Source organism: Colius striatus, chromosome 4, assembly GCF_028858725.1.
Source record: "Colius striatus isolate bColStr4 chromosome 4, bColStr4.1.hap1, whole genome shotgun sequence".
NCBI lineage: Eukaryota > Metazoa > Chordata > Aves > Coliiformes > Coliidae > Colius > Colius striatus.
Genome location: NC_084762.1, coordinates 49725343 through 49751978, shown reverse-complemented (window position 1 = coordinate 49751978; position 26636 = coordinate 49725343). Strand labels below are relative to the sequence as shown.

The following is a 26636-nucleotide window of genomic DNA, read 5'->3' as shown; positions in this document are numbered from 1 at the left end:
AGAAATGTCTTTTTTCTCCTTGTTTCGTTGCCTGTATGCATACTATAAATTATAGTTGTGTGCGAATGCTAGCCACAAATCCTAAACAGTAGGAAGCGCTGCCATGCCAGAGAGCTGCTCCGCTGGGAGCTGGTTTTAGGTTTGCCCCAACTTGTCGGCAATCCAAGGGGAAGTAGGCGTTCCAAACCGTAAAGAGAGGTCTGATGGGCCTCTTCTACCCATCTGAAAATTGATCCCTCTTAAACAGTTTAGAGGGCCCTCGGGGTCTTAGAGCTTACATAAAAAATGAAAGCCCTTCCTGTCTTAGAGCAGTGCAAGCAGTCAATACGAAAGAGAAAAATGATCTCTTAAGTGTATCCCATTGAATCCATTATCTTGAGGGCCTGTGCACAGTGCTTCATCAAAACATCGTCATCCTGGTGATACATGGAGGAGAGAGTTAGGTGGTGCTCGGCAGATTTCAGAGAAAATGCTGCAGTGCTGTCAGTGCCACAGGACAGGTTAACTATGCTACGAGCCAGAAAATGAGAGCTGCACAAAAACTGATATGTTCCTCCTTATAGCAAATGTAATTCATATTTTACATGTTTGAAACAAGAAAATTGTTCAGGAAAAGTTTTGAGCATTTGTTTTGTAGGTTCTTGCTTTTTTTCTTTGCATTTAAATGTTAATAAAAGAGGAAAGGAAAATCAGTTTTTGTACCCTCAGAGCCTTCTAGCCTTGTTTTGGGAGGTGGTGAAAGGGTTGGTCTGCTCTATCATGAGCCGAGTTAGTGTTGAATTTTGGGTTCATGTGAGTAAGTGTCAGAACTGTTGGTTTTTAAACACTGAAGTTCTCAAAACCTTTTTTGTTCCTGTACTAATGATTCCTGTATTTTTCTTAGAATAGCATGAAAGGAAGATCTTTGATTTCTGTTGTTCTGAGGTTGCAGTATTTAATTAATGACAGTGGTGTGTTTTACCAGATTATGTGGTTAGGAGCTAATCTTTTGCTGTCAGTACTTCCTTACTGCAAATAAGGATGTTGCTCTTTAGTATATTATATGCAATAAAACAGAAGAAATAGGGTTTGCTTCCAATAATAAGTAGTACCAGTAGTTCAGAACTGCTCTTGAAAAAAATGTGGGTTTGGAAGGCAGTGGAATAAATTGGAGAAGCAGTATTTTTGAATGCAACTGACTTGTCAAACGCTCATCCTTTGGAGTGCCCTCCATTTCCCCTGGTAAAAGGTTTGCTTAAATAAACTGAGCAGTAGGCAGTAGGTGTGTGCCTTTGCACAACAGTGTACACCCAGGTGCTTTATTGGCCAGGGTGATCCTAAAGGCAGAGTGCTGTCAACATTCCTAATTGTTTATTACCCAATAATGCACACCCTCCAGTGTCTTGGGACTACAAAACACTTTTTACCTAGCCTTTCTACATGAATAATGAAGCACTGCAAATATTCACCCAATTATAGTCAGCCTCTCTCTTGACTAAGGGTTGCCAAATGCAATTGGACATACTTCTGACATAGAATTTCAAGCTGTATCTGTGTTGGAAAGGTTTAGTCATAGTTCTTGACTTCTGGGTACAGATTAGATAACACCGTGATGGTAAATTCTCCAGCCTCAAAAGGTATTGTTTAGTCACTTTTGCTGTTAAATTCTAGTTTACTAGTGGTGTGCTTTCAGAGTTTTAGAAAAATGTATTTTTTTAACATTTTGTACTTGGAGCTTGTCACATGAAATTGCTCCTGTTCTGTTTTGAAACAATAAGATGATTTGCTTGTTCTCAGAGTACAGTCGCATCTGACTGAAGTCACCATCAAACGTATGAAAAGCAGACACTTGACGTATACTTTTGAAACATGTAGACTGTATTTATTTTCCTCTTTTAGTTTTACCATTTTTTTTCCCCTTTACTAGCTTCTCCTGTGAATCAGCTGAATGTTAATCTGCCCTCTAGCCTTCCAAATCCTGACAAAGGCGTTGTGCCATACCCCAGCTTGTGGCAGTTTCCAGCCCTGCTGCTGTAACACCGTGGGGAGTGGTGTTGTCTCCAGCATGCTGCTGCAAAGGAGAACCCCTCAATGGTGTCCCCTTCTTGGTGCAAAGCAGATACATAAGTAGGGAAGTGGTGGTAAATGTTATTCTAGAAAGATGTAAGCTGGAAGAACGCTGGCTGGAAGGATGCTTCCCTGCTTGTATTTCCCCTGTGGAAGATGTAATTCACGAGGAAGGGACAGGAGAAAAAACACTGCTTTTCTGTAGCTAAAGTGTATTTGGAGGCTTGACTTTTTATCAGGCATTCTCATTTTCCCAGTTTCTAATATCACTGTTTCATAAAGCTGAGCCTTGGGCCATGCCTTCTTTACCGGCCTTTTCTTGCTTAGCAGCTAACCCCGATAAACTCGTCAGCAGATCTACAATTGCACTTTCCCACTTCTGCTTTGGATTAATGGTGTAGCTCTCCAAAACTGAATGGATGCTACTGTCTGGACTGCAAAGGTCTGGTTCCAGGTGAGCGCTTCATTCCTCACTTGGGAAGCAGAAATAAAAGCCCTAATCAGGTATGTTTCATGTTCCTCTCTTCTAAGGCTCAACAAAAGGAAGGGTGAAAAGGATGCTATTGGATTGTCTGCTGTCCTTACGATGCATAAAGCCTTGGTTTGAAAATAGAAACAGCTGCTATGGCTGCAACTTTCAATTGTGTTTAGCTTTTGTGTGAGTCTCTTTTGTTTCCTGTTAGAATGCTAAGCAGCTAAATCAGTGAGTTCTCCTTCTTTCTTTTTATTAATGAAGTCCTGGAACCATGAGAAACGTGAAGGGCCCTGGGAGTGACAAAGACCATGTAACAGGCTTCTGTATCATGCAAAGAACATTAAGTTGGTAGCGCAGTTCTCAAAGAAGAAAAAAATTAGTCATGTTGTTCTCCAAACCTGTCCCCAAACCCTGTTGTTTGTCCAAACCTGTAGAAGGCCTGCTGGGGCGTACCAAGGCTGTTCCCCATCAGGAGAACTTGCTTGTGGCTCCTCCAGGAGTGTCTCTTCCAAGGGCTCTTTCTGTTGCTATGAGGGACCCCAGGAAGGACTCTGTCCCTTGGCTTTGCATGCCTGAGTATTTTTCTCTGCGGTGTACTTCTGCTGGGAAAGGTGAACAGTGTTGAAAGCTTTATCAGCTGGAAACTGCAGAGGCTGCAGACAGAACAAAATAAATGGAGTGAGGTCTTGGGGAAAAAAAAAAAAGTCAGTGAAATCTAGTCCTGATAAAGGTCAAGTTTGTTGCAGCACGTTGCTGACTAAATGTACATCTGAAATGAGGGCACATCCATCATAGCAGAGAGAGTTTATTTTCCTCATCGCTGTCCTAATATTATTCTGCCGTAGTAACAAAACACTTGGGGCGGTGATGGAACAGGGTGGAGGGGCGGGTAGTGCAGGGAGAGCCTCCGGTAAAGTAGTGTCTCCACATGGCAGCCAGCAGGAATGTGTTCCTGTCGGCTTCCCCGCTTCAGAGGTTGAGGTGAAACCCCTTCTTTGTCTTGTCTAAGTGTCCAGCGGTAACAAATAATAAACCATCAATTTGCTCCCAAAATTAGATGTGAAATTTAATTTTGCCTGTGTTCACAGACTGAGGAGCAAACATACCTTGACTGACTTTGATCCTGCAGAGACATGTGAGCTGCTATCTGCAGTGTTACAGTAGCTGTTTCCATACCCCTCAGTATTGTTTAACAGAGGATTTTCCACGAAGATCAACCAGCCCTTGAAGCACAGTGGAGAAATACCCCTTCCTTTTGACAGTTGTGAAGCTCAAGTCTTAGTCAACACTTGTCACTGATCCCTGCAAAGCCATTGCTAACTGCCTTTGCACTACTGGCAGAAGTGGCAGGCTCCTTCCTTCCTCACAGCAGCATAAGTCCCTGGGGCAAATCTCTGCCAGAGGTTTTTTAACATCAAAGCAGGTAGGTAATGGCTGATGGCAATTAGAGGCAACAAAGATCACTTTGTGCTTGCTCTGCTGCCTCCCACTGAGACTGAAGCTCTGTGTGGGCTGCTGGATGCAGGGATGGAGTGGGGCTTATGGCTGCAGCTGATGAGCAGTAAGGCCTAGGGCAAGGATCTGACAGGGAAAGCTGCAAGCAAATTTTAGTCATGTTGCTGCTTTTCTATGGACCGTATCGCTCCAATGTCAGTGGTAGTATTTCAGAGCCCAATCTGACCTTGGATGCCTTCTCCTTCCTGTGAAAATCCATCATGAAGATGGTGACTGGCAGAAGGTTCTGCCTTCTGCTTCACAGCTGGGCACCTGGGTCTATTTCACCTCCTGTGGTTGTCTTCTTTTTTCGTAGGCATCTGTGGTATACACTGGGGTAAGAAAAGCTGTGCAAAAGTGAGTGCCCAAGGATGGCACCATGGGTTTCCATCATGGGACAACTTGGTTGATGCAAATAAATACAGACTTTCATGCATGTGATGGCTGTCAAAAGAATACAGTTTGATGATCTGGCTCCATAGTCAGAATTGATTAAGACTTTATCTTTCTCCAGATCACTTCCTTTCATTTTGTTAATTGGCTTCTGCCTGCCTTTGAACTCTCAAAAAGTTGTTTTTTTTTTTTTTTTGGAAGGTAATAGAAAATAATCAGAATCTTCCCATAGCCCCAAACAGTTTATTGTAACACAGGTGGCTTTTGGAGAGGTGGGGGGGTGGAGAGCTTTGATGAAACAGTGCAGTTCTTGGTTACCCCAAACCATTTTCAGGCTTGTGCACTTTTTGGTAATGTGGTTCTGTAGATCTCCTGTAAAGATAGTAGAAAACAATTATGTCTGTGACTTGTAGTGGTGCAAGAGAAAAAATCAGAAACCTATCAAAACACCTGGATTTCTGCTAAATCAAAATTTTCTTACATTCAGGTATAGGGCAAAAAGTATTGATGTTAAATGGCTACACAAGTGGAGGTGGTAATACGAGGCTGTTGTAACATGTTTTATTTTCAGCAAGCACAGGAACAGAACTTTTTGAAACTGTTTTCCCTCCCTGAAAATGCCCATATTGGAACTTGCATTATTCTGAAAAAAAAAAGGTAGTTTTTAAAATCAGGATTTTTCTCACTAAATTGTTAGCTCTCTTTCTTCCCTTTGATAAGGCATCATAGCCTTTTGGCATACATAGCTGTGTTAGTGGTTGGTTAGGGTACTTTCAGTACTAGTCATTGGTTAGTGCTACAACTTGATCTATTGGTAAGAGTTGTGCAGTGGTACCAGTGTCTGGGGTCAAGGGCAGATGCAGAAAGACCCTTAGGCAATGACTTTTTTTTTTCTTTTCCCTTTTAATCCAACTTTAGTTCTGTCTCATTAGAGAAATGCTTCAAAATTAAACAGATGAAATTATGAAAATGTACAAACTCATGCAGTAGGCTGCTCCGTGATCAGCGTTTTTCTGCTAGTCTAAAAGCAGTGCTTAGCTTGGTGGGCAGCTTCTTGTTTATTAGCAGCTTGGAATTGCCACAGGGAAATTTTGGCTTGTTGCATTTCCCTGGTTTATAGCAGGAAGATCGCAACAGATGTAAGACCTCTATGCTCACTATTGTAAATCCTCCAGACTGATGGAGTTATGCTTATTTAACTGTTTCTCCACAGATCGTTTCCTGCTTGTTTGCCTGCATTCAGAATTTATTACTTGCTACGTGACAGAGCTGTTTTAATTTTTCGGCTGCATGATCACCCGTGCAGTGGTGCACGAGGCATACATGGGATGAGAGCTAGTCCCCATGTAGGTGGACTAGGCTGCCCTCCCTAGGTGTCTGTGTCTGTCCTTTGGCTGCAGCCTGAGCCTAGAGTCAGCTCACTTCAACACCCGCTAAAATACCTGAGGCTCACTGCCTGCATTTAGGAAATAGGGATCCTAACACGCTTGCAGCATAATAAGATTTCAGGTGGCACTCTTTGTATTTCCTCTGGTGTAGCTGCGTCTTGGGAAGAAGCTAAGGATGGTCAGCACCTCTGTGTGAGGGTAACCTGAATTTGCAGGGTCAAATACCACTGAAATTAAAAATGTCACAAATTCCTACACATTTTGGGAATGCCATAAACTATTTCTCACAATTTCATATCATATAAATTTCTCCCTTTTATTTAATAAAGCCTGATTTTCTACTGAAATTGAGTATCAAGGAAGAATAGCTTGAGACTTTATTCAATGTACAAGTTTTGGTACAATTAGTTTCTGGTCATTTTGTGAGCAAGATACAGTCACCTTAATGCTGGCAGCTGCTGTCTGTGCACAGTTCTTGCCTGGACTCCTGCATCCCTCTGCTGTCCATCCCCCAGGGAGTCCCAGAGATGCCCTTGAGCATCTCTAGTGACACCAGATACCTGTATTTAGGCAGCTGAGTCACCTCCTGGCTGTTGTGTATTAAAGACACCACGAAATAATGTCTAGTTTTGTCATGTGGTATTTTTGAGGATTTCACTGGCTGCAGTTTTAGTCTCTGTTTTCATGTATGTGGATTAATTATTCCTTACGCCACTATTTATGGGACTCTATTGCTTCTGTACCATATCTCGGTTCTGTTCCTTACTTCTCTCTCCACCTCCTCCACAGAAGTACATCTGGCGTACTGTTGGGTTTGGTATGGCTGCAGGCATGATTACACCATGACAGCATCCAATTTAATAAACAATAAAGCCGCTGTTTTGTATATGTAAAGTTTGTCAATGGAAATAATGTTATCTGTGTGGTTTTTATCACCCCCACCACCAGCAGAATTTGCAGGTGTGGCTTTGGCATTACTAACCTATGCATTAGGCATTATTTATTGCTCAGAGCCACTGTCTAAGCTGTTTTACGTGGACTTTCCTGTCTCTTAACTGATTAGCACACAGATTTTGTATGAACTGATTTGGTTAATGGTGTGATTTTCGTAGTTACTGAAATACTTAAACTATTTCAACCTCCAGCATAGAAGCAGTTAAACATGTAAATATATGGGAATGAGTTACACAGGTATAAACACATCTCCCTGTGTAGGCACATTTGTGTGTCCACACTAAGAATCACATCAACGTAATTGTAATGTATATAAGCCTACAGTTAATCAAAACAAGAGCAGCATACAGTCCTGTGTTCCTTATACTAAATGTGGTTCTCATAACACCCACATCTTCATTGCCTCTGTTGTGTATGCTCTCATGCTATCTGAATTGCTTTTGTCAAAGAATTTATAACCTAGGATGTTAGCATGGAAGAACTGTTTTTGTGCTAGGTGGAGGAATCTGTGAGCAGGTGAGCTGAGTTGTAAGGCAGAATACAAATGTTTGAGAGAAGTATAATAAATATGTATTGTGTAGCTGTCCTTACCATTTCACTCATTGCAATTTAAGTTAGCTTTGTAGGAAAACAACATTATTAGGGCAGCCAGGACAGCCTTAGTTTGTAATCTTCATGTGTGTGTAGTAATACCATCTCCAGTGCATGATTGCCTGCTACTGTGCAGAGAGAAATGTGGTGTTTAATTACTTAACAGGTCCTCAGGATCTCCTGTTCCTCCTCAGTTCAGCATGCATCCTTGGGCTGTATTTTCTGCGTATCATTCGAGTGCTGTTCTTAAGAGTCATTCTCATGTACTTTCTTAGCAGCATTCCTTAGTCTAATACCTTCTTGCTTCACTCAAAGTAGCACAAAAAAACAAGGCAGGCATGCTTAGTGGTAGCATTGTGCAGGAAATCTGGCACACACTTGGGAAGAGTTCATTTCTCCAGGGCAGTCCCTGTCTGCCTTACTTCTGTTCCCTTCCAGCAACCCCTTCCTCACCTGTTAGACCTTCTCCTAGAAGTCCTAGGAGCAGTTTGTGAAACTCTTGTAAAGGGAAGGGCCAGCATGTTCTTGTCCTATCTATGGAAACATGTTGTCCTTTCTCTTAGAGGAGGCAGCAGTTAAGAAAATGGCACAAGACAGGATTTCTGGCTGAGCAGTCAGAGTTGTGAAGATCTTGGAAGGCTTGATTTGTTCATGATTTCATTGCAGTGATTGCTGTTTACAGGGGCACAGGCCTTAGACATATGAAGGGTGATGCCAGGTTCCCAAAGTAACATCTTGGTAAAGGGCAGTTAGCAGTATCATAGCACTTCTTACTATATATATATATATATATCTACGTGCTTGACTGGGGTATTTGTTGGTTTTGTATGCAGAACTCATTTTGCTGCTACTTTCCTAAAGGGATTTCATGGAGAATCTGAGTGTTTCCTAATTTCCAGAGATTTGTACGTGGAATTTTGATGCTGAGTCTTCTTGAGGGTACAGAGGAAATACTGAGAGCTAATAGTGGTTTGAATGAAATTCATGAAAGCTAAGAGGCAAACTTGATGTACAAAGGAATACATCAAAGAATTTCCCCCATTCTGAGAAGATATTTTTTGTTGGTTGTTTGTGTTTCTTTCAACATACAGATTTTAGAAAAAGCTACCAGAGCCACTTCCCTTTCAAAGTTCCTTTAACAGTGTTCTCACTTTGTGGAATCTGCATTTACAGGTTTATTGATACTTATTTGAAGACAGGTATTGCTAACTTGTCTTTTTTAAGAAAAATTATTGACAGGCTCATAGGGGGGTGAGTTGGAACTAAAATATTTTTGCTTATTACTTAAACATTATCCCAAGACACAAATTCTACTTTTTCACGTTACTTCCTGCGAAGGGGTTGAGTGTTCTGAGTATATAGATTATCATGGCCTTTGGGATGTTGTTCATCCACCCGTTTAGCTACTTTCTGGCTTTTGGTAGTGAATGATAAACACTCTGGTTCTGCTCCTATCCTCCATTATCTGTACTCACAGCAAACCTGACCATCTTAAACATGATTAAAATAGAATTCAAAAGTTATTAGCTAATTATGACGCAAAGTACTTAATTTGCCATTGCACCCTAATAACTTAAAGGTACTCCTGATAACTTGGTAATAACCATATCATAAGCAAAAGGACACGGTTGCTACTAACTTAATAGGCAGCTTCCCTCAAGATAAAACATAAATAACATACCTCAATGAAATCGGATTCAAGCTTAGTAAAATTATCTTGGCAAGCAAAGAGAATATTTGTTAATTTTTCTGTGAAATATTATCATTGCCAAGAAAACTTGGTTACAAAAAACAGAGATGGGAAAAGTATTTGCATGAATAATTGATTTAACATTTCATTGGTTTAAATGATTTTAGGAAAAGTGGGTTTGATATGCTCTGGAAAACTACAAAGTTTTTAAGGACTTACTTGCAAGATATCAAACACTGTAGGAGGTGTGGGTCTTAATGTCTGCTCATCAGTATGTGAGTGAGCTTGAAAAAAAAAAGCAAGAGGAGATGGCATCGAGAAGCATAAAATACTAGTGGGAATGCAGGTGAGCCTTTGTATGTAGCTGCTCATTCCCTGATGTCCTCACAAATGGCTGAAGCAAAACAGCCCGTTGTGATGGTGGCAGGTATCTGCAGCCTCCTCCCCTCACATGAGCCTCCTTGACTTGGCATGCAGGGTGGGTCAATTGGAGGGCCGGCCGGTCAGAGAGGTGTCTCAGGGCCCTAGAGGAGGGGAGGAACTGTGGTACTGCTCTGCAGATAGTGTTTTGTCAAAAAGAACAGCGTATTCTGGGACTGCAAAGACTTAATGCTTTCTGGAGATGAGTCTGTGTGGTAACAAAATGGCTTGAGGGAGTGCTTGGTATGTGGAGACAAGCAAAACTGTGAGGGTTAGGGATAGATCCAATGTCTTGGGAGATGTCAGCAACTTTAGTGTCTGTCAGATGGAGGAACCTCACTTTGTCAAAACCGATGGGGATTGTTGGGATGACAATCCTAGTATGGGGTGGGGCAACAGCTGAAGAGCAGAGTACAGACCCATCTCAACCACATCTGAAGCCTGTAATGCAACCTAGAGGTTCAGGAGGTTTGGCTGCAATGGTGTTGTAAAATTGTTTTTAAAATACTTACCAGCTCAGCCTTGTGTGGAAAGATGCAGATTTTGGGTTGCAGCCTGTTCCTCCTATTTGTCTATATCTCTTTCGTATACCAGAGGCAGAGTGAGAAGATATATGGTAAACAGAAACTCCCTGGCCCGTCATCCACAGTCTGGGGATAGGGCTCTCCTGGCCTCACCCTTGCTTCTGTCGTGCAATGTGGGAGATGGTTTCCATCTGCCCACATATATAGTTTTCTGGCTGTGAGTCACCGGCTCTTGACATCCCATCCCAAATAATTTATTCCTTTATTTTTTAAAATGTCAGCATTTTTACACGTACTTTTTGGGTATGGGTGGATGATGGTCCTGAGTTTAGAAATGGGGATTTGAATCCTGGGAGAAGGTATGACAGAGCCTATGCTTTGTGGACTAATTCTCTTGGACAATCACACTCCTTGCACCCATGCTAAGGCTGTCAGCCAGGATGTTATGTACATTGGGAGACTTACTATATTAGCTCTATTTTATAGTATCGTTATTACTCATGATGTGAGTCTCCTAGGAAAATTATTCCTGTGTTATCTGATCTAGGTGGTCCTGCTTCAGCAGGGAGATTGGACTAGATGGATTTCTGAAGGTCCTCTCCAACTCCTACCCTTCTGTGATTCTATGAAAATGCAGTTTTTAATTTTTCTTGGAAAACCTTCCTTTTCAGGCAGAGATTAAGGTGTTGCTACTGACTTCTGGGGCCTTAGCCATCTTTTTTTTTTTTTTATTAACCCAAATTTTTCCCACGACCCACATATCCTGTCATATTCAGCTGTCGTTTATTTACACGTCTCATCATCTCTGCACTCATTTGTGACACAGAAAGCTGTAGTTCACTCTCATGTAAGTAACATTCTGCCACATTACTACACAGTGCCATTTATTCTTTTCCAGTTAATGTGTCGATTTGTCCATGTAGGTTAGATCCAGTGATTATTAGTTCATTTTGTGATGTGTCTGATTTGCTTTCATCTCTGCTCCTGGTGCTGCCTCTGATCAGGCAGGTTATAACAAATCCCATGCTTCGTTTTTTATTTCTCTGATGCATTCCCTGATGGTACCACTTCACTCATCGTTTCAGATCCTTCCCATCTGTTCCTTACATGCTTTACTCTGCATTTAAGACTATTCACTACTTCCTGTCTATCTCAATTTCTTCTAAATGTTTTATCAGCCCTCTGAGCTTGTCCTTACCTTTTCTTTGGTTGAAATGATCTCCATGTAAATGATTCAGTTCTTTAATCTTTAGCAAATATTTCCACAAAGGTTTGACATCCTTCTACTCGGTATCTGGGATTTATCTTTTCTTTAAAATGCCATGTAACATTTTCTTTTAAATCTCATAAGAACTGCTATTTTAATACCTCCTCCTGTACCACCTTCTTTCTCCGTCATTTTGATTCCTATATAAATACCTTTTCTATAGAAGCTTTAATGAGATTTTAGTTTTTAATACATTTTTCCCCTGTTACCTTTGCTTTATAATCATTGTCATCATGCCTCTTCTGATAGTGTAGGATCTGTCTGTGCCAAGCAATTCCTGAGACTCACGCATATGAAACTTTAAATTAAGTATAAGGAGGAAGAGATAAGAACAAATTATAATAGCACTGAGAGTAAGAGGTTACAACAGGGTATTTGGTTAAAATATGGTTTTCATAATATATGTTCCTGAAAATTTCAAATGTATTCTGTTATATGATGTTTATGAGCCAACTTTTGTTATGCAGAGTTATAAAGGTTGCTGGGTGTTCAGTCGCTGTGGATCCAAATGATGTGTACTATTCAAAAAACAAAAAAGAAGAGAAGGTTCTTGCTGTTAAAGTGGTCCTTGGAAAAAAGGAATAGAAACCTTGTCATTCTCCACTTGGGTAGGATAGCATTTTCCCCTGCCATGGATACCTCTTCAAATGTACTAGCTTCTAGGGGACAGTACCAAGTTATATAATTTAGACCTATGAGGAAGTAAAATTAAATAGCCATGAGATGAGCATGCCATTAAACAGATCTAATTTATAATGGACTCTTATGCAAATTGCCTTTGAGCACTCAGTAAAAGAAAATGAAAAGAAATTAATAAGGACAATGTGGACTAAAAAGTCACAGAGAAAAAAAAAACAAAGTCAAAGCCTATTCCAGCACACTCTGTGCACCCCCCAGAGTGTTAAATGAGCATTCCCATTGGCCACAGAATTGTAGCGATGTGATGGTAAAACTTGTATTCACTTATCCTTTTAAGGGCCAAACTTCTACTCACTTTGCTTCAGTGGCTCTGACCAGGTAAGATTCCAATGAAAGTACTTTTTCTTTGCCACTTAATTCATTATTGGAGGGAGGGAGTTGCATTTTCATGAGCACTTTGCCCCTTGCCAGGCGCTGAAGTATCTGAGCTCAGTGGAGTCCCAGGCAGTTAGTTACTTGCTCTGCTGTTAGCACGGGATTGTGGCTGCTGGGGCATCACCAGTGCTGGGTCCTCCTGCTGCACGGTTCCTTTTGACGGGTTATTAAAAGAGAATTTTCCTCCTTTTTTGTTGTTCTTCGAAACACACAGAAACCAGGGAAAGCTGATAGTTGAGAGCTGCAGAAGGTAGTTTGTTGCAAAAGATTTTCAGTTAGTTCTGAGTTGGTAGTGTCCTCTGATAAAGATGACAATATGAGAAATAATATACTGAATATATTCAACAACAAGGAATCTGTATTTTCTCAGACTGAAAAAAAAAAGGATTAGTTTGAAAATAGTGCACCATCTTACATGCTTGCAGCTTTTCCATGTTCCTTGTATCCCTTTGGTTACAAAAGAATTTTAACTCTGTCCACTGAAGCCACAATCTGCAGAACTGTGTCATATTTCTTAGTGTTAGGAAAGACATACAGTAGCTGACTTGTTTAATTCATATTGGCATTCTTGTTCCTAATTATTACTGCTTTCCCAAATTCTCAACTGAGACAGAATATACTGAAGGGAATTATTTCTCTTTATGTGTATAATAATAACACATATAAATGTTTATACACTGAGAGAACAAGGTTATAAATGTGCTATGTATATATACAGTTTTGCTGCAGACTGAGTATATTTTTATACTTGACGAACAGGACTTGTCTCGAAAGATTTTGAAAAAATCCGGTAAGCAATGTCATCTTCCTGTGATAGCTTTATGCTCTAGAAATGCTGCTCTAGGAGTGCTGGTCTGTGGGGAGAAGGATCCCTACAGTATTTTATGGAAGCAAAACATTGATCTCTTCCCTAGCCTGCTGTTGTCTCACCACTAAAACCAGGCTTGCGGCTGTACCTGTTTTGTGTCCTTAAATTAAAACCAAGCTGTCTGACAGAATCAGAATTTTCCACTGGTTATATTTTCAACCCTTGAAGCACAGGATTTCTGACAGTGGAATATGATACTCAGAGCCACAGACATTAATTATTACCCATTGGAGGTCGCACTCTCAACCCATGGGACATTAATTTTCCTGATATACAGAAAATTCCAGCCTGTTAGTTTTAATTAAATATTTCAGAAATACATTTTCTTGTAAATGGACTACAGTTTCTTCTCCTTTACCCTTGATATTTGGCTAATTCTGCATATGATTAGCAGCTTCTCTTCCAAGCCTCCTTCAAAGCACTTTCCCATTTGGAAATACAAAGTTATCTATGCCAATTATTGGCCAGCATTGTCAACAAGGAGATGGTGGAAAACATCTTTCAGGTTTTCTTGGGAAGCAAAATTATAATAAACGTGACTTAACAGTCCTTTCTCACGTCAAGGGGTTGATGTCTCTTAAGCATTTGTAATTGCAGGATTGAGACCAAGCTGGAGTAACAGCAGAGCTGCAGGTGACAGAGAGTGTGGTTACTCAAACCCTGTTGTAGAGAAAAGTTGCGAAGTGAGGCACGGGTGTACTCCAGGAGCACAGAGGGACGCTGGAGGGTGAAGGTGTTGGGTCATTCCCCGGATCTTGTCATAGCCCAATCTCCTCTCCTGATGGGTGTAGCAAACTCACCTTAGGAGAAGGACCAGGCCACCAGATTTGGGTCAGGTGTTAGTCTTTCCCCCTGAGACTGTGTGAAGGAAGCTGGAGTCATGTTTTTCCATTTGAAAAGGGAAAAGGCTTTTATATTGTTTACTGAAGCTTCTGTGCTGTGGGTCTACCCTTCCAAAGCTGTTTTAACATGTGAAAGTGCAGCAAAGTGATCCTGAGGGATGATGGGAAGGTGAATTAGGGTTGTGCAATTCCTTGGATTCTTCTGCTGCTGAAAAGCAGTAGTACACTGAAGCAGCACTTTCTCTTAACCCTTCCAGCCCAGACCCAACAGCTTCCAGGTCCCAGGTGGCACTCCTGATGGTTGTGCGCTCTTGTCAGTGTTATGGTTTTGTCAGGAGGCTCCATCCTCTGGTAATATCTTGTTCTTCTCATAAACAATTAGTGAAAAGAAGTAAAAAGGCTTAGAAATATGTAATTATAGCAGTAATTTAGACCTAGAAAAATGCTGCAGAAACTAATTACAATTATACATTTTGGTAATGACTGACTTGGCCAAATATATATGTTTTTTGTGTGAATTCAGTGATAGTGTGCAAGATAACATGCTTGAGTGTAGAGGAAAAATTTCTAAGTGTTGAGTGGACATAAAAATGGACATAAATGTGACCCATCCACCTGTTGCAGACTAAATTTTGGGCAGCTGGGCAGGCAGTAGTAAGTGTTGAAGGTAGAAAGTTTGACTTGTTGTAAGGGATGGTTTTGAGAAAACATAGTTTGAACCTGATCATTCTTCAAAATGTTTTTAATTCCTTATATGTTACAGATTTCATATGACTTGAATTGATTCAGTTATTCCCTACAGAACTGTAAATGGCCAGCTGAGGTTAATGGGGGTTTATTTCTTTCCTTGTCTTTATCTGTCCTAGCTGATGAGAAAGAGCAGATGAGACTTGTATTCTGCTCGCAACTTATTACTGGATGTACTGCTGAGGTTCCTCCTGCGGGCGCAGACCTCATTCATTCCAAACTCCATTTGGGTTCCCAAAGGGAGAATGTAAGGCTGTGGGTGCAACGTGGCATGTAGTCACCTGGACCCCATCCCTCTGCAGTTCCCCATGACTCTGCTGCAAGCTCTGACATCTGCCCTTCTTTGGGAACCACTTCTGTCTTTTCCCTCTTGGACCTTTCCTGGAAATCCTCTTCTGCTGGCTGATGAACGGGGCATCTCTCAACTTTGCATGCTCTTATAGCCAGGAGGACTGACCACCTCTGAGTTTTCGGTGGGGTTTTTTCCTGCTGGTGGTGGGGAACGGTTGTTTCCTCACTTCTTTCAAAATAAAATCAGTGTGCCATGACTCAATGTTTGTTGTGCTCATTCTGTCCTTCTCATGAGAAGACAGACTTGTACCTTACCTATGCAACAAACTGAGCATGATCAAGGAATAAAAGTGCCTGTTGCTCCCCTAGCTCCCTGCTGATATCCAGTGAAACTATTGCATGCTCTGCAGAGTAAAACCTGTGGAGGTTTTCCTGTACTGGTTCCCAAAACAGATTGGTTGTACTGGGACAGAAACTACATAGGAATGAGCATTTTCGTTAAAATATTGAGAACACAGTACCTGCAGAATATGGCAGAATGTAACAGGTTGTGACAAGGTTCTGCAGTCGTATCCCAGATCGTCCATAGTACTTCACACGGGACGCCCTTGTGATGTATCACAAGATATCTATTTCAAGAACATTTTGTTTACAGTTCTGGTGCTGGAAAGAATCAAGCAGCACTTCCACATTGCACATACGGAAAGTATAAACAGGCACCCAAAATCAAACCTACCAGTCACTCCCGATTTCATTGGGAAACCACCAGTGACTCAGGAGGGTTTCACAAATGCCCTGGTGCGGAAACACAACGTATATTTTGTGTTGTTCTGGTGAAGGTTTTGTTCCTAGTTTTGAGCCCCGCCTACTGCTCTAAGGCTGGTTTGTGAGGCACAAGTCCAGAAAATGTGTGTGCACCCAGGGGTTGGTGTTGCAAGAACCGTTGGCAAGCAGAGGCTCTCCAGGTGGCTGGGTGGTTCTGGTGGTCAGTGGGTGGTCTCCAAAAACTGAGACCGTTTCACTGATTATTTTAGAGTGTGTTAATTGACACCTGCCACAAACAGTTGATTTTTTCAGGGAAGTTGTTACATGAAATGTCTTAAACTTTATATCCCGGGCTTCTTATTCCCATGCTGTGCTGCCTCCTCAGCTGTGCCTGGCCAAGGGTTGGTTGGTTGCGATAAATAGCATCAAAAAAACCTGTCTGTGTTTAAAAAACAAAAAGAGCCCAAGCAAACAACTGAAAGAGCTACTTTCCAAGCACAGTTTCCAAACTGAATCAGGTTCACTGTGCAGTGCTCCACAAAGCAGAGTGGAGTCAGTCAAGGGGGTTGTGTCTGGGGAGATGGAGTCTTGTTATGGGATCTGTCAAGAGAGGTGTCCAAAATAATTGAAGGAGTGGCATCTGATGAGATGCTGGTGCCAGGGGCTCCTGCCCTGGCTGCTTCCCCTTCACTTCTCCATCTGTGCTACTTAGAAGTTTCTGAGGCCACGCTGGAAAACACACATCTTAAGTTATGGTTTGAAACCAGCCCTTTTCTTACAAAGCGGAGCTACAGAGCTGCTGCAGTGAAGTTGGCGTGAGGGGCTTGTGCAGCGCCAGGCTGTTTGGGTGGCTGCTGAGCTAAGCTTGGTCTGATTTTGCTCCTCACCTCTTGTTTCCTCTCCAGAATCGGCCGGCTTTTCGATGGCACGGAGCCCATTGTTCTTGACAGTCTCAAGCAGCATTATTTCATCGACAGAGATGGGCAGATGTTCAGATATATCTTGAATTTTTTAAGGACATCAAAACTCCTCATTCCTGATGATTTCAAGGTGAGATTTCCAGGGACTTGGGTGTTTTGCATGTACCTTGGTAGGGCAGGCAGCTGGTGCATAGACAAAACAGAGACCTAGATGAGGTAAGTACAGGGATGGACTCGTATGGTGCGTGATTCCAGGTATGTGGCAAAAGTAAGCATGGGGTTGCTAAAGTGGCACTTGTCAACCTTTCCTAGAGTGTCATCAATGTTAAATTTTTACCTCCTGGCTATAGATTAATGCAGCAACCTTGCCATGTTTGACCTAGAGAAATTAAATATTGTGGGATGCTGATAGAGGCAGAAATGATGTTACAGTCTGGAACTCAGTGTTCATGAGCTCTACTGATTACTTGTCCTCTCATCCACTTTTGTGCTTCCCCTCTGATTGCAGCAGCTTTAGCTTCTACTCCCACGCTGAAATTCAGAGAATGGTGTATTGACAAAATAAACTACACACGTGGTAATATTTGAGCATTAAGTTGTAGAATGTTTTCTCCCCCAGACTCTTGAATGCATACTGCAAGTTTAATTTGGGAGTTCTAAAGAAGTGAGGGATGAATAGTCCCCATTTATCATTTAAGCTTCATTAAAGAGCCTGTATTTTTCTTGGTTTTTTCTTTTATTTTTTTTAATAACAAACTTGTGGTAGTTCACTGTTCTAGATGTTAGCCTACAGAAGCAGAGCTTCAGACTCTGTGTGTTGCTCTGTGTTTCTCCACTGGTAGGTGTGTGGGTGTACACGTAGTGTCAGCAAATTGTCAGCTGCAATCAGAACAGATCTTTATCCTTCCTTAATCAACGTAGCTGCTCTGCCATTTGTTCCCCTTTAGGAAACGTGGCAATTCAGCTTGAGTGGGAGAGGTGTTGCAGAGAGACGTTCACACTGGTGTGCAGTCTTTTATCCCTTGTATCCGAGACAGATTTTCAGGTGTTTGGGGTATAACAGGTGCAAGGTTGAGTTCAAAAGTCATATCGCAGCAACCTTTGAATCAGCTTCTGTAGACACATACTTCTGCCATGTGTGACAAAGGCAGATCTACTTGAATAATGAGGGAGTTTGGAACTACCCGATAAGCGTCACATCCCTCCTTTTGAGGCCTCGTGCTGCTCTCGGCACTTGTCCTGAAGGTAATCATAAATACAGAAGAAAGCCACCTTCCATGAAAAAATAAGAAATCATATATGTAGAGCCTTTTAAATACATAGATATACTGTGGCTCTGCTGAAATTAAAAATGTAACTCCTGGCAAGTTCACTCAACCAGTGTGATGTTCAAAGGGGTGGGAAGACCCAGTTATACTTTAAGGTGGCCTAAAGATTAGTGCTCAAAGTGAACAGTGATCAGTGCTTCTTACAAATTTATAGATAACTTTTTTTTTTTGGTCACACATTAAATGCAAGCAGTATTTAGAGCATGCTTTAGGTGTCCCATTATCGTAAAGCATTCTATCTGTAGCTCAAATTCAGGCCCATATTGACTGTTAGCAGCCTGCCTTTGCCGTCATTCTGTTCCTCTGTCTTCTCTACTTCTCATATATTGCTTTTCTGTGTATAAAGATTTTCCAAACGGTCTTAAACTGAGAACAACAAGTTTGTTTTTGGCTTTTGTTTTTTCATTTATGTAAAAAATGGCAGCAGATAGACTCCAAATCATCAGTTCTAAATTGTTTCTATACTGGCTATACTTAGGAATGCGTTTTCTCTGCTCCAACGTTGGAGACAATGTAGTAAACATTACTGTTGGCAAAATGGGGAGGTATTAAAAAATACTTAATTTTTAAAATGCAGTAATATGTGCAATTCATTATGCAAATATCGGGATCATTTCACACCAAGAACCATTGCAGGCTCCCTCATTTACATTCTCCTACCTGTTACAATGCCTGCTAGTATTGCTGTAAGACGCGACGGATCCTAGTGATGAATTTTCCGAATCCTGATTGAATTCTGTTCCATCTGTTCAATGAAGTCATTATTCTATGACATCACTGTGGGGATAAAATATGGGGAAGAGTGAGGGTTTTGCCTGGATTATGCCTTAGTGGGAGGAAGTTGAGTGAGCACAGCTTCCCCCTCCCCTCAACGAGTGCTACCATAGCCAGTCTGTTTCAGGCAGCTGATGGCTATTTTTCGCTTGCGCTGTTGTTTTATTACACCTTCCTACACAGCAGTTATGAACTATGTCTGAAGGGTTCCAGATCTACAGCAGCATTAGCCTGAATGAGCCATAATAAATTAAGCAATGCATTAGCGAAGCCTCTCCCTTAATTGTGCACAGTAATACATGTGTCTTTCAGGACTACAGTTTGTTATATGAAGAAGCGAAATATTTCCAGCTTCAGCCCATGTTAGGAGAGATGGAAAGGTGGAAACAGGACCGGGAGAGTGGCCGCTTCTCAAAGTCTTGCGAGTGCCTGGTGGTGCGAGTTGCCCCAGACCTTGGAGAAAGGATTACACTGAGCGGCGACAAGTCGTTGATAGAAGAAGTGTTTCCAGAAATCGGTGATGTGATGTGTAATTCCGTCAACGCCGGCTGGAATCACGACTCCACGCATGTCATCCGATTTCCGCTGAATGGATACTGCCACCTCAACTCAGTTCAGGTAAGAAGTCACCTATTCATTTTTTGAAGCCTGATGGCCAGGCGCCAGTGGGTTGATCCTCTTCCCTGTTCAATGGAGTGTTTTGGTGAACAAAATCAGCTGGAAGCTTTGAGCTGGTTGTTTACTACTGTGGATCAGGACTGCTTTCACAACTCAATTCACACGTATCATCATCGAACTACAGTAGTGTTAAAACCCTACTTTAGGGGATACATCTTTGCCTGAATATATAAAAACACTGCAGATTTGGAGATACCTTTTTTGCTTCCAGTCCATTGCCCTGCTTGTTATAAATTGTTTTCTGGCTTGATGAGAGGGCACAAGGACATCTCAAGCCAGAGAGAGAAGCTGCTACATCCCCACAGAGTCTGTTGCGAAGAGAGCTGTCCCTTCACCTGAGAAAGGTGGTAGAGACACTCAGAGTTTGTCAGAGTCCACATGAGCTTTGAAACTAGAAGAAAGCAGGAGCAAAAGCCCTGCTCTCTTTCTGGGTGTAACAAGGGAGAAGCGAGCAGAAGGGGGCAATTAATGTGAGAAAGAGACAACAGGACAATAGCATTGGGCAGTTACTGAATGGAGGGAGAACACAGCTAGCTCCTTCCTCCCAAAATAGAACCCAACATTTCTGGAGGGGAACAGCCTGCAGCCGCAGAAGAAGGCATCTGTTGAGTCCTACCCTTGTAGAGGAGATTTTGCTTCAGCCCCCTCTGCTGTCGTTCAGACTGGGATGTCCTAGGAGGGCTTCAACAAGAGTATCAGGCAAGGAGTGTAATGTGAAGGGAAGTTACCACAAGTGTGGTTAAAAACTAGTACGTTCTTTTTCCAGTGTTACTCAGGTCTTTTGCAATTTATAAAAAATACTTGAATGCTTCTTTAATATAGTTTTTACTTTGGACAAAGAAAGCCTGTTCTGTCTCCCTCCTTGCTGTGGTAAAAAAAAACAAAGGCACCTCTGCAAATAGAGATCCATCCATTTCTGTGGTCTCAGGAAAGACCTTCCTCTTTTACTTTCAGTAGTTTTTCCTATTATTTCCTAATATTATTTTATGGCATGATAGAAGCCTGTTGCCATAGGACAAGAGCTAATGGTCATAAATTAAAAAAGAGTAGATTCAGAATACATATAAGGAAGACATGTTTTTTTGCAATGAAGATAATGAAACAGTGGAAAGGTTGCCCACAGAGGTGATAGATGCCCCATCCCTGGAACCATTCAAAGTCAGGCTGGACAAGGCTGTGAGCAACATGATCTAGTTGAAGATATCTGCTCATTGCAGTAAGGTTGGACTAGATGACCTGTAAAGATCCCTTCCAATCTGAACAATTCTATGATTCCATGTAGCGATATCAAAATTCAGTACCAGTTATGAAATGCATAAGAAAATATCTCAGAGACAAATGCAGGTAATTTCTGGTATCATTATAATAAACTTACAAGTTATAATGTCATCTGTTTTATCCTTTGTTGGTTAAAAACAACCAACCTCACACACCTGTCTCCACCTGGTTAGCATATTCTGCACAGCCAGCACGTTGGAGTGAGAACACTTCTTCACATCTGGAATTGAATACTAGCACTATTGATGCTGTTTGGTTTAGGTATACCTCCTAAATGCTGCAGACTCATGAGCAAGTTCTTACACAGAAGAGACTTGCAAGTGCAGCTTGACATTTTTCCATCTGCCACATCCTGCTGTGCAGGCAGAGCAGCTCTGCACTGCTCTCTCCCCAGGGGAAGTAAGCTGAGCACAGCAGTATACACTGAAGGCCCCTCAGACACTGCCTATGTTCTGACACTTTACAGGGGAGTCTGGATTGACCTACCTAGACTTGTCAAGATATGGTTCACCTGTGTTGTGCTTCAACAGTTGTCTCTTATTAGCCTTTATTGAAATGCTGGAACATCAAGGTTGTTTTGTCAGTGACTAACAAATTTAGAACAGCCTTAGATGTAAGTTAGTAACTGAAAAGGTGCTGGACTTTAGGGAGGGTTATTTAGCCACTTTTCATCTGATAGTTTGCAAAGCAGTTCTGTCCTTTGGCTGTTTGTCACTTACTTTGCATCACAAAAATAAGAATTGCTAGGCATATTTACTGGTGTGAAAAACCTGAGTCAGAGTGGAAAAATGTACACAGGCTTTGAGAGAGATGATGATCCCAAGTTGGTAATGCTGCATCTTGCATTTCTAGGGGATGTCATCATCTCTCAGTCCTAATAACAACACAGGGCAGGACAGGGACTAGCAATAGACCTGGAGAGGGAGGTACAGAACAAATGGTTTGTCCAGGGCTGGGCTAGTTTCCTGTCCAGTTGCATCCACTGTATTTCATATCTCAGGACCCAAGTTCTCCTGATGTATTTTTCAGTGACTTGCACTGAGATGTTTGCAGGGGATTTTGGCTTATACTGTTAGAAGCTAAAGATCGGGGTAAACAAAAATTGCACAGATGTTTTGATGGTTGCTTCCGAGCCTCTTTTCCCACCCACTCCTTCTTGAGATTTGTGTGCTGTGCAATTAGCCATGCTCACGTGGCTTTGGAAAGGCTTTTGCTGACCTGAAGCAATGCATGTAAAGATGTTGCATGTGCTGTTTTAACCATTTTTAAACCACAGCTCACTCCTCCCCCCACCCCAATCCCCTGCAGCCTTCTACTGTTTTGCCTTCCCTTGCTGTCCGAGCACACGTACAAGTCAATTTGCTAATTAATGAAATAGCTGGGAAGGACTCGGTAGGAACCTGCTCCCAGCACAACACCAATGAGGTCCAGTCATGTTCGACAGAGGGTCCCGTGTCCTGTGGGGTGCAGGAGCATCAGCCCCTCTCTTTGGGGCTTGTGGCCATCACAGCTGACCCTGGTGAAGCCCTGAAAAAATATTCTTCACAGGGGAGGCAAAAGAATCCCAGGCAACAGAACAGATAACAGTGATGGTAAAAATAGCAAAGAGAATAAGCAAAGAAAAGAATGCCTCTGCCTTGCAGTTACAGTAAACCAGCATGAATGTGGGTAATTGAAAATAAATAATGGTGGAATAGTGGTGAGTGGAGTGAGACCGTGGTCTTAGAAGCAGCCTGGAGCTGGTACTGGAGCTGAGGTCTTTGCACCATCGTTTGTTGGGTGAGCTGTGTGGGGTGCATCGCCCTGCCACTCTGAGAGTCCTGCCCGACTCTTCTTTTTCCCCTATGAGTTTGGGATATTTTTGCTTTTTGAATTTTTTTTCCATATTTTTTTCCTTTTTGCATTTGTATTTCACTCTGAAACCAACAGTCGAGGATGTGAAAAGGGAAGAAAAGTGAGTAGGTAGAACTTGTCAGTTCCATAATTAAAGTTAAAAGGTCCCAAGTTTTACCACAGGTAACTGTAGCCACAAACCTTCATAATCTTGTGGTTGGTTTTTATGTCTCTAGAAAATATGATGGTAACTTCCCTGAAATTATGACCTCACTGTCTGCTTTGTCACCATTTAGTTGAGGTGTTTGCTCAGCATCCTCCAGTATCAGCTATGCAATCCTGTATCTCCCTTTCTGTACTGTAAATCTGGTGAAGCAGAGAGTGTGGTTTTGTTCCAGGCAGTTTTCTCTGGCTAGAAGAGTACTGGATTTGTTGATAGCACTAAAAAAAAAAAAAAAAAACCCCAACAAAAATCCAAAACCAAGTTTTTCTTCATTTTTCTTCTTATTGTTCAGTGGCCAAGGTCAGTGGAAATCAGTCTGACGGGATGGTGCCAGTTGGCCATTCTGTGTAACTACTTTTGTTTCCCAGCTGGATCTATTTGAAAACAGCAGTTACTGTCATCAGATGCAAATAATCTGTTTATTTTCTTAGACACTGGTGTTTGTTTTCCTCTTTCATTTTTTTTTGCAGGTACTTGAGAGGTTACAGCAAAGAGGATTTGAGATTGTTGGCTCGTGTGGAGGTGGGGTGGACTCTTCCCAATTCAGTGAATACGTACTGAGACGAGAACTCAGAAGGACATCTCGTGCACCCTCCGTCATTCGAATAAAGCAAGAGCCTCTGGACTAAAATGGACACGTTTCTTTATGCAAAACAAACAAACAAAACAAAAAAAAAGAGGAAAAGAGAGAGGAAAAAAAAAGGGGGACGTTTCATGTGCAGTTTGGACTCCAAACAAGTCCTGGAACTAAAATTGAATAAAAGACACATTTATATCAAATATAGAGACCACACCTGAATTCATATGGGAACATTGGAACAATAGTAATAATAATAACCTCAAGGTGTAAAAGAGAACATACACACACGCATATATATAAAGAGTATGTATGTATATGTATGTATGTACATATATATATGTATGTATATGTCAAAGGGTAGGAAATGCAACAACGAAACAGTGATAGATGAGGTTGGTGCTGTAATGGCCATTAAGTGTCCTAGGCCTTACTCAGGCCCACTTAACAGTGTACAAGCCATTACCATTGGGGGATTCATAGATGACTCCTCACCCGTTTCCCATTGCCAAACAGCCATCCACTTCTTCACGTGTACACACCTTGACTCAACTTTATTTGCATATGGAGGTTTATGTCTGTCTTTTTTAGAGGTGGGTGGGCCAGGTGTTCAGGAGACAACCATCCATTGCGTTGGAAAGCTAGTCGACTGAAATTTTAAATGTAGTTTGTACAGAAGTCGCACACTTTTTTGTCTGCCCTCACAGATGTGAAAGATTACTTTTCTTTTGAATGAGTTTTTTTGTTGTTTTTGGTTTTGTTTTGTGGTTTGGTTTTCTTGGTTTTTTTTTTCAAAGGGGGCCAGAATGATTAAATATTTGGTAGAGATGCTCTGGTTTGAACCTGCTGCTTTCCTACAATTTTTTCAAATTTTATAATGTATTAAATACAATAAACTCTGTTTAAAATAACGAGGGTCTGATTTAAGCCAACAGGAGCAGAGAGGTGGTGTTGAGCTCACTGCACTGCAGCGCGTGGAGGCAGCGGGCAGTAAGCAGAGTGAGTGAAAGGCAGCAGAGACCATGGCGGGATCTCTCTGGCGTGCCACATGTCATTAGCCTCCCTGCAGCACTGTCCTATTCAAGCTTTGTCCCGTTTTGGAGAGAGGCTGTCAGTCAGACTTCAAAACAACATCAGCTTGGCCCAGGGAAACCCATGGAAAAATGACGCCTGGCTCTGTAACCTTCAGTGCGGCAGTGGAATAGTTGCATCCTCCCCTCTTGACTGGAGGAGCTGTTAGCTTCAGCTCTTCCAAGCCCTTGCCCCGCTGAATGTTAGTCAGTCTGTTTGGTTTTAATGTTGTTAATTTCCCTCGTTTAAAGCTAGTATTCTTGTGCCTGGGGCGTGAGTTGCTCAGGCCCTCCCTCGCGTTAACGCCATTGTCTGCGTTGCTCCTGGTAGCGGGCGGTAGGTCCACAGCCTGCGTTAGATGTCCTGTGAGTTGTTATCTTGCAGAGTCTCTCTGGAGCCACCTCTTTTGGGGCCAGTGAGATTTTTGCAGAGACACCACATCACGATACTGCTGCACGGACCGTTCACAGGTTGATGCTTTCACCACCTACACGGACCGTTCACAGGTTGATGCTTTCACCACCTAAGATGCACCAGCAACCACCACCTTTCCTCCAAAGTACCTTCTTATGCAATATTCCAGCGTATGACTGTGTATTCATCCTAGTATGGAAGTTTCTCTCGGTGCTGTGGTGCCGGCGTTTCATTCATTTTCGTGACACTTTGCTATTTATTGAAGAAAAGGGAAAAAAAATTGTTAAAAATGTGTAACAAGGTTTTTAATATAGTCTGATAACTCCACAAAAAAGAAAGCTACCATTTTTTCTGGGTTTTTATTAAAAGGTGTCAGAGGGTATACTTAAACAGCTCCCTGGCAGCACATGTCAATGGTTTTGAAATTTCTGAGATGTGACAATGGGTGAGAGAAGGGACCCCAAAAATTAAGGTTCATTAGTGGGTTATTAGATCTTCAATGTGATGCTGATCTGTCACTTCACAGTACTGAAACAGCTGCCTCGTTTAAAGAGCTTGTTTTCAATTAGCAGCAAGTAGTCCTCTTACAAAATAAACAAATACTTGCTTCTACTGCCCGCAATTTGGTTGTTAGTTTGCATAGAGGTTGGGAAGCTAAAACCCCAGGAAATAAATATTTTCAAAGGATCTTCAAACTGCTGGAAGTGGTATGAAATTCGTGATGTCCAAAATGATGCCAGTCCCCTTGGGTTGAAAGTACATGGGTACCAGTGCAAGGGGACATAATGTTTCAGAGACTCTGCTGCAAAAACCCTCTCTGTTCTTCCAGGTGGGGCCTCACTTTCTAGTACCCAGGGATATTGTTTGCACTGTCTGTTAAACCCACAGGTACTCTTAAATCCAGACCTGCCTTGCTAGTCAGTGTGTTCATGTACAGGCATGTGCTCCATCGCAGGCCAGAGCCATGGAAGAGGGGGCTGCAGCTCCTTTCCCTGCTGCTTGGCAAGCAGGTACACCAAGCCTGCGTGGTCAGGAGCATCAGCAAACCCAAAATTACACCACCTCCCCTCACCTCTACCCCCAATGCTGGCAGCACCCAGCCCACCCACAGCCTTTGCACCCGCTGAGTGTGGAGGGCAAGGAGAAGCTTTGCCACTAATGCTCTCCATTGCGCTGCTCCCAAAGCCGGCTCAGCCCTTGATTTTGCTTGCTCAGCGTGTACCCAACCAACTCTGACATCAAGGATACCTTTGTGCTCCTCCCAGATCCCCAGGTGGCCACTCGCTCTCCCACCAAGCCCACGTTTGTTTTTGATGGGGTCAAAAAGCACTCTGAGATCACAATTGTCAATGTGTCTGCAATTACCATATGGTCATGGAGTAAGAGATCATGAATAAAGAAGGTGACAGCTGATGAAAAATGTATGCAGGAGTAAGCTAGATGTAGATTTTTAGAGAGCAAATGAGATTAGTCTTGTTTGCAACTGAGGCTTGTAACCATGTGTTTTTAAAATGTTCTTTAGAAAAACTGATCAACAGACAAATGAGCAATATATCCAGGAAGGAGCGAGTGGGGGGAACCAAGAGAGACCAGATTGTGGTCAGCTCATTTCTGGAGGTTAGTCATTTTGACATGTACAATAGTTTAAATTTATCTAATTTTTTATTAAAAAGGTACGAGTCCATTTAATGGTATCAGTGGTGCTGTGTTT

The 26636-nt window shown here is 42.0% G+C and overlaps 1 protein-coding gene across 1 annotated transcript in view; it reads left to right on the top strand.

The window, feature by feature from the left end:
• The window catches only part of LOC104559127 (BTB/POZ domain-containing protein KCTD1), a 68584-nt gene extending 44358 nt beyond the window's left edge, over window positions 1-24226 (top strand). The window contains exons 3-5 of the mRNA XM_061995208.1: window positions 16735-16879; window positions 19164-19469; window positions 23334-24226. Of these exons, the coding sequence (XP_061851192.1) occupies window positions 16735-16879; window positions 19164-19469; window positions 23334-23492 (610 nt within the window). The 3' untranslated portion in view covers window positions 23493-24226. The remainder of the gene's footprint in view (window positions 1-16734; window positions 16880-19163; window positions 19470-23333) is intronic.
• The last annotated feature ends 2410 nt before the right edge of the window (window positions 24227-26636 follow it).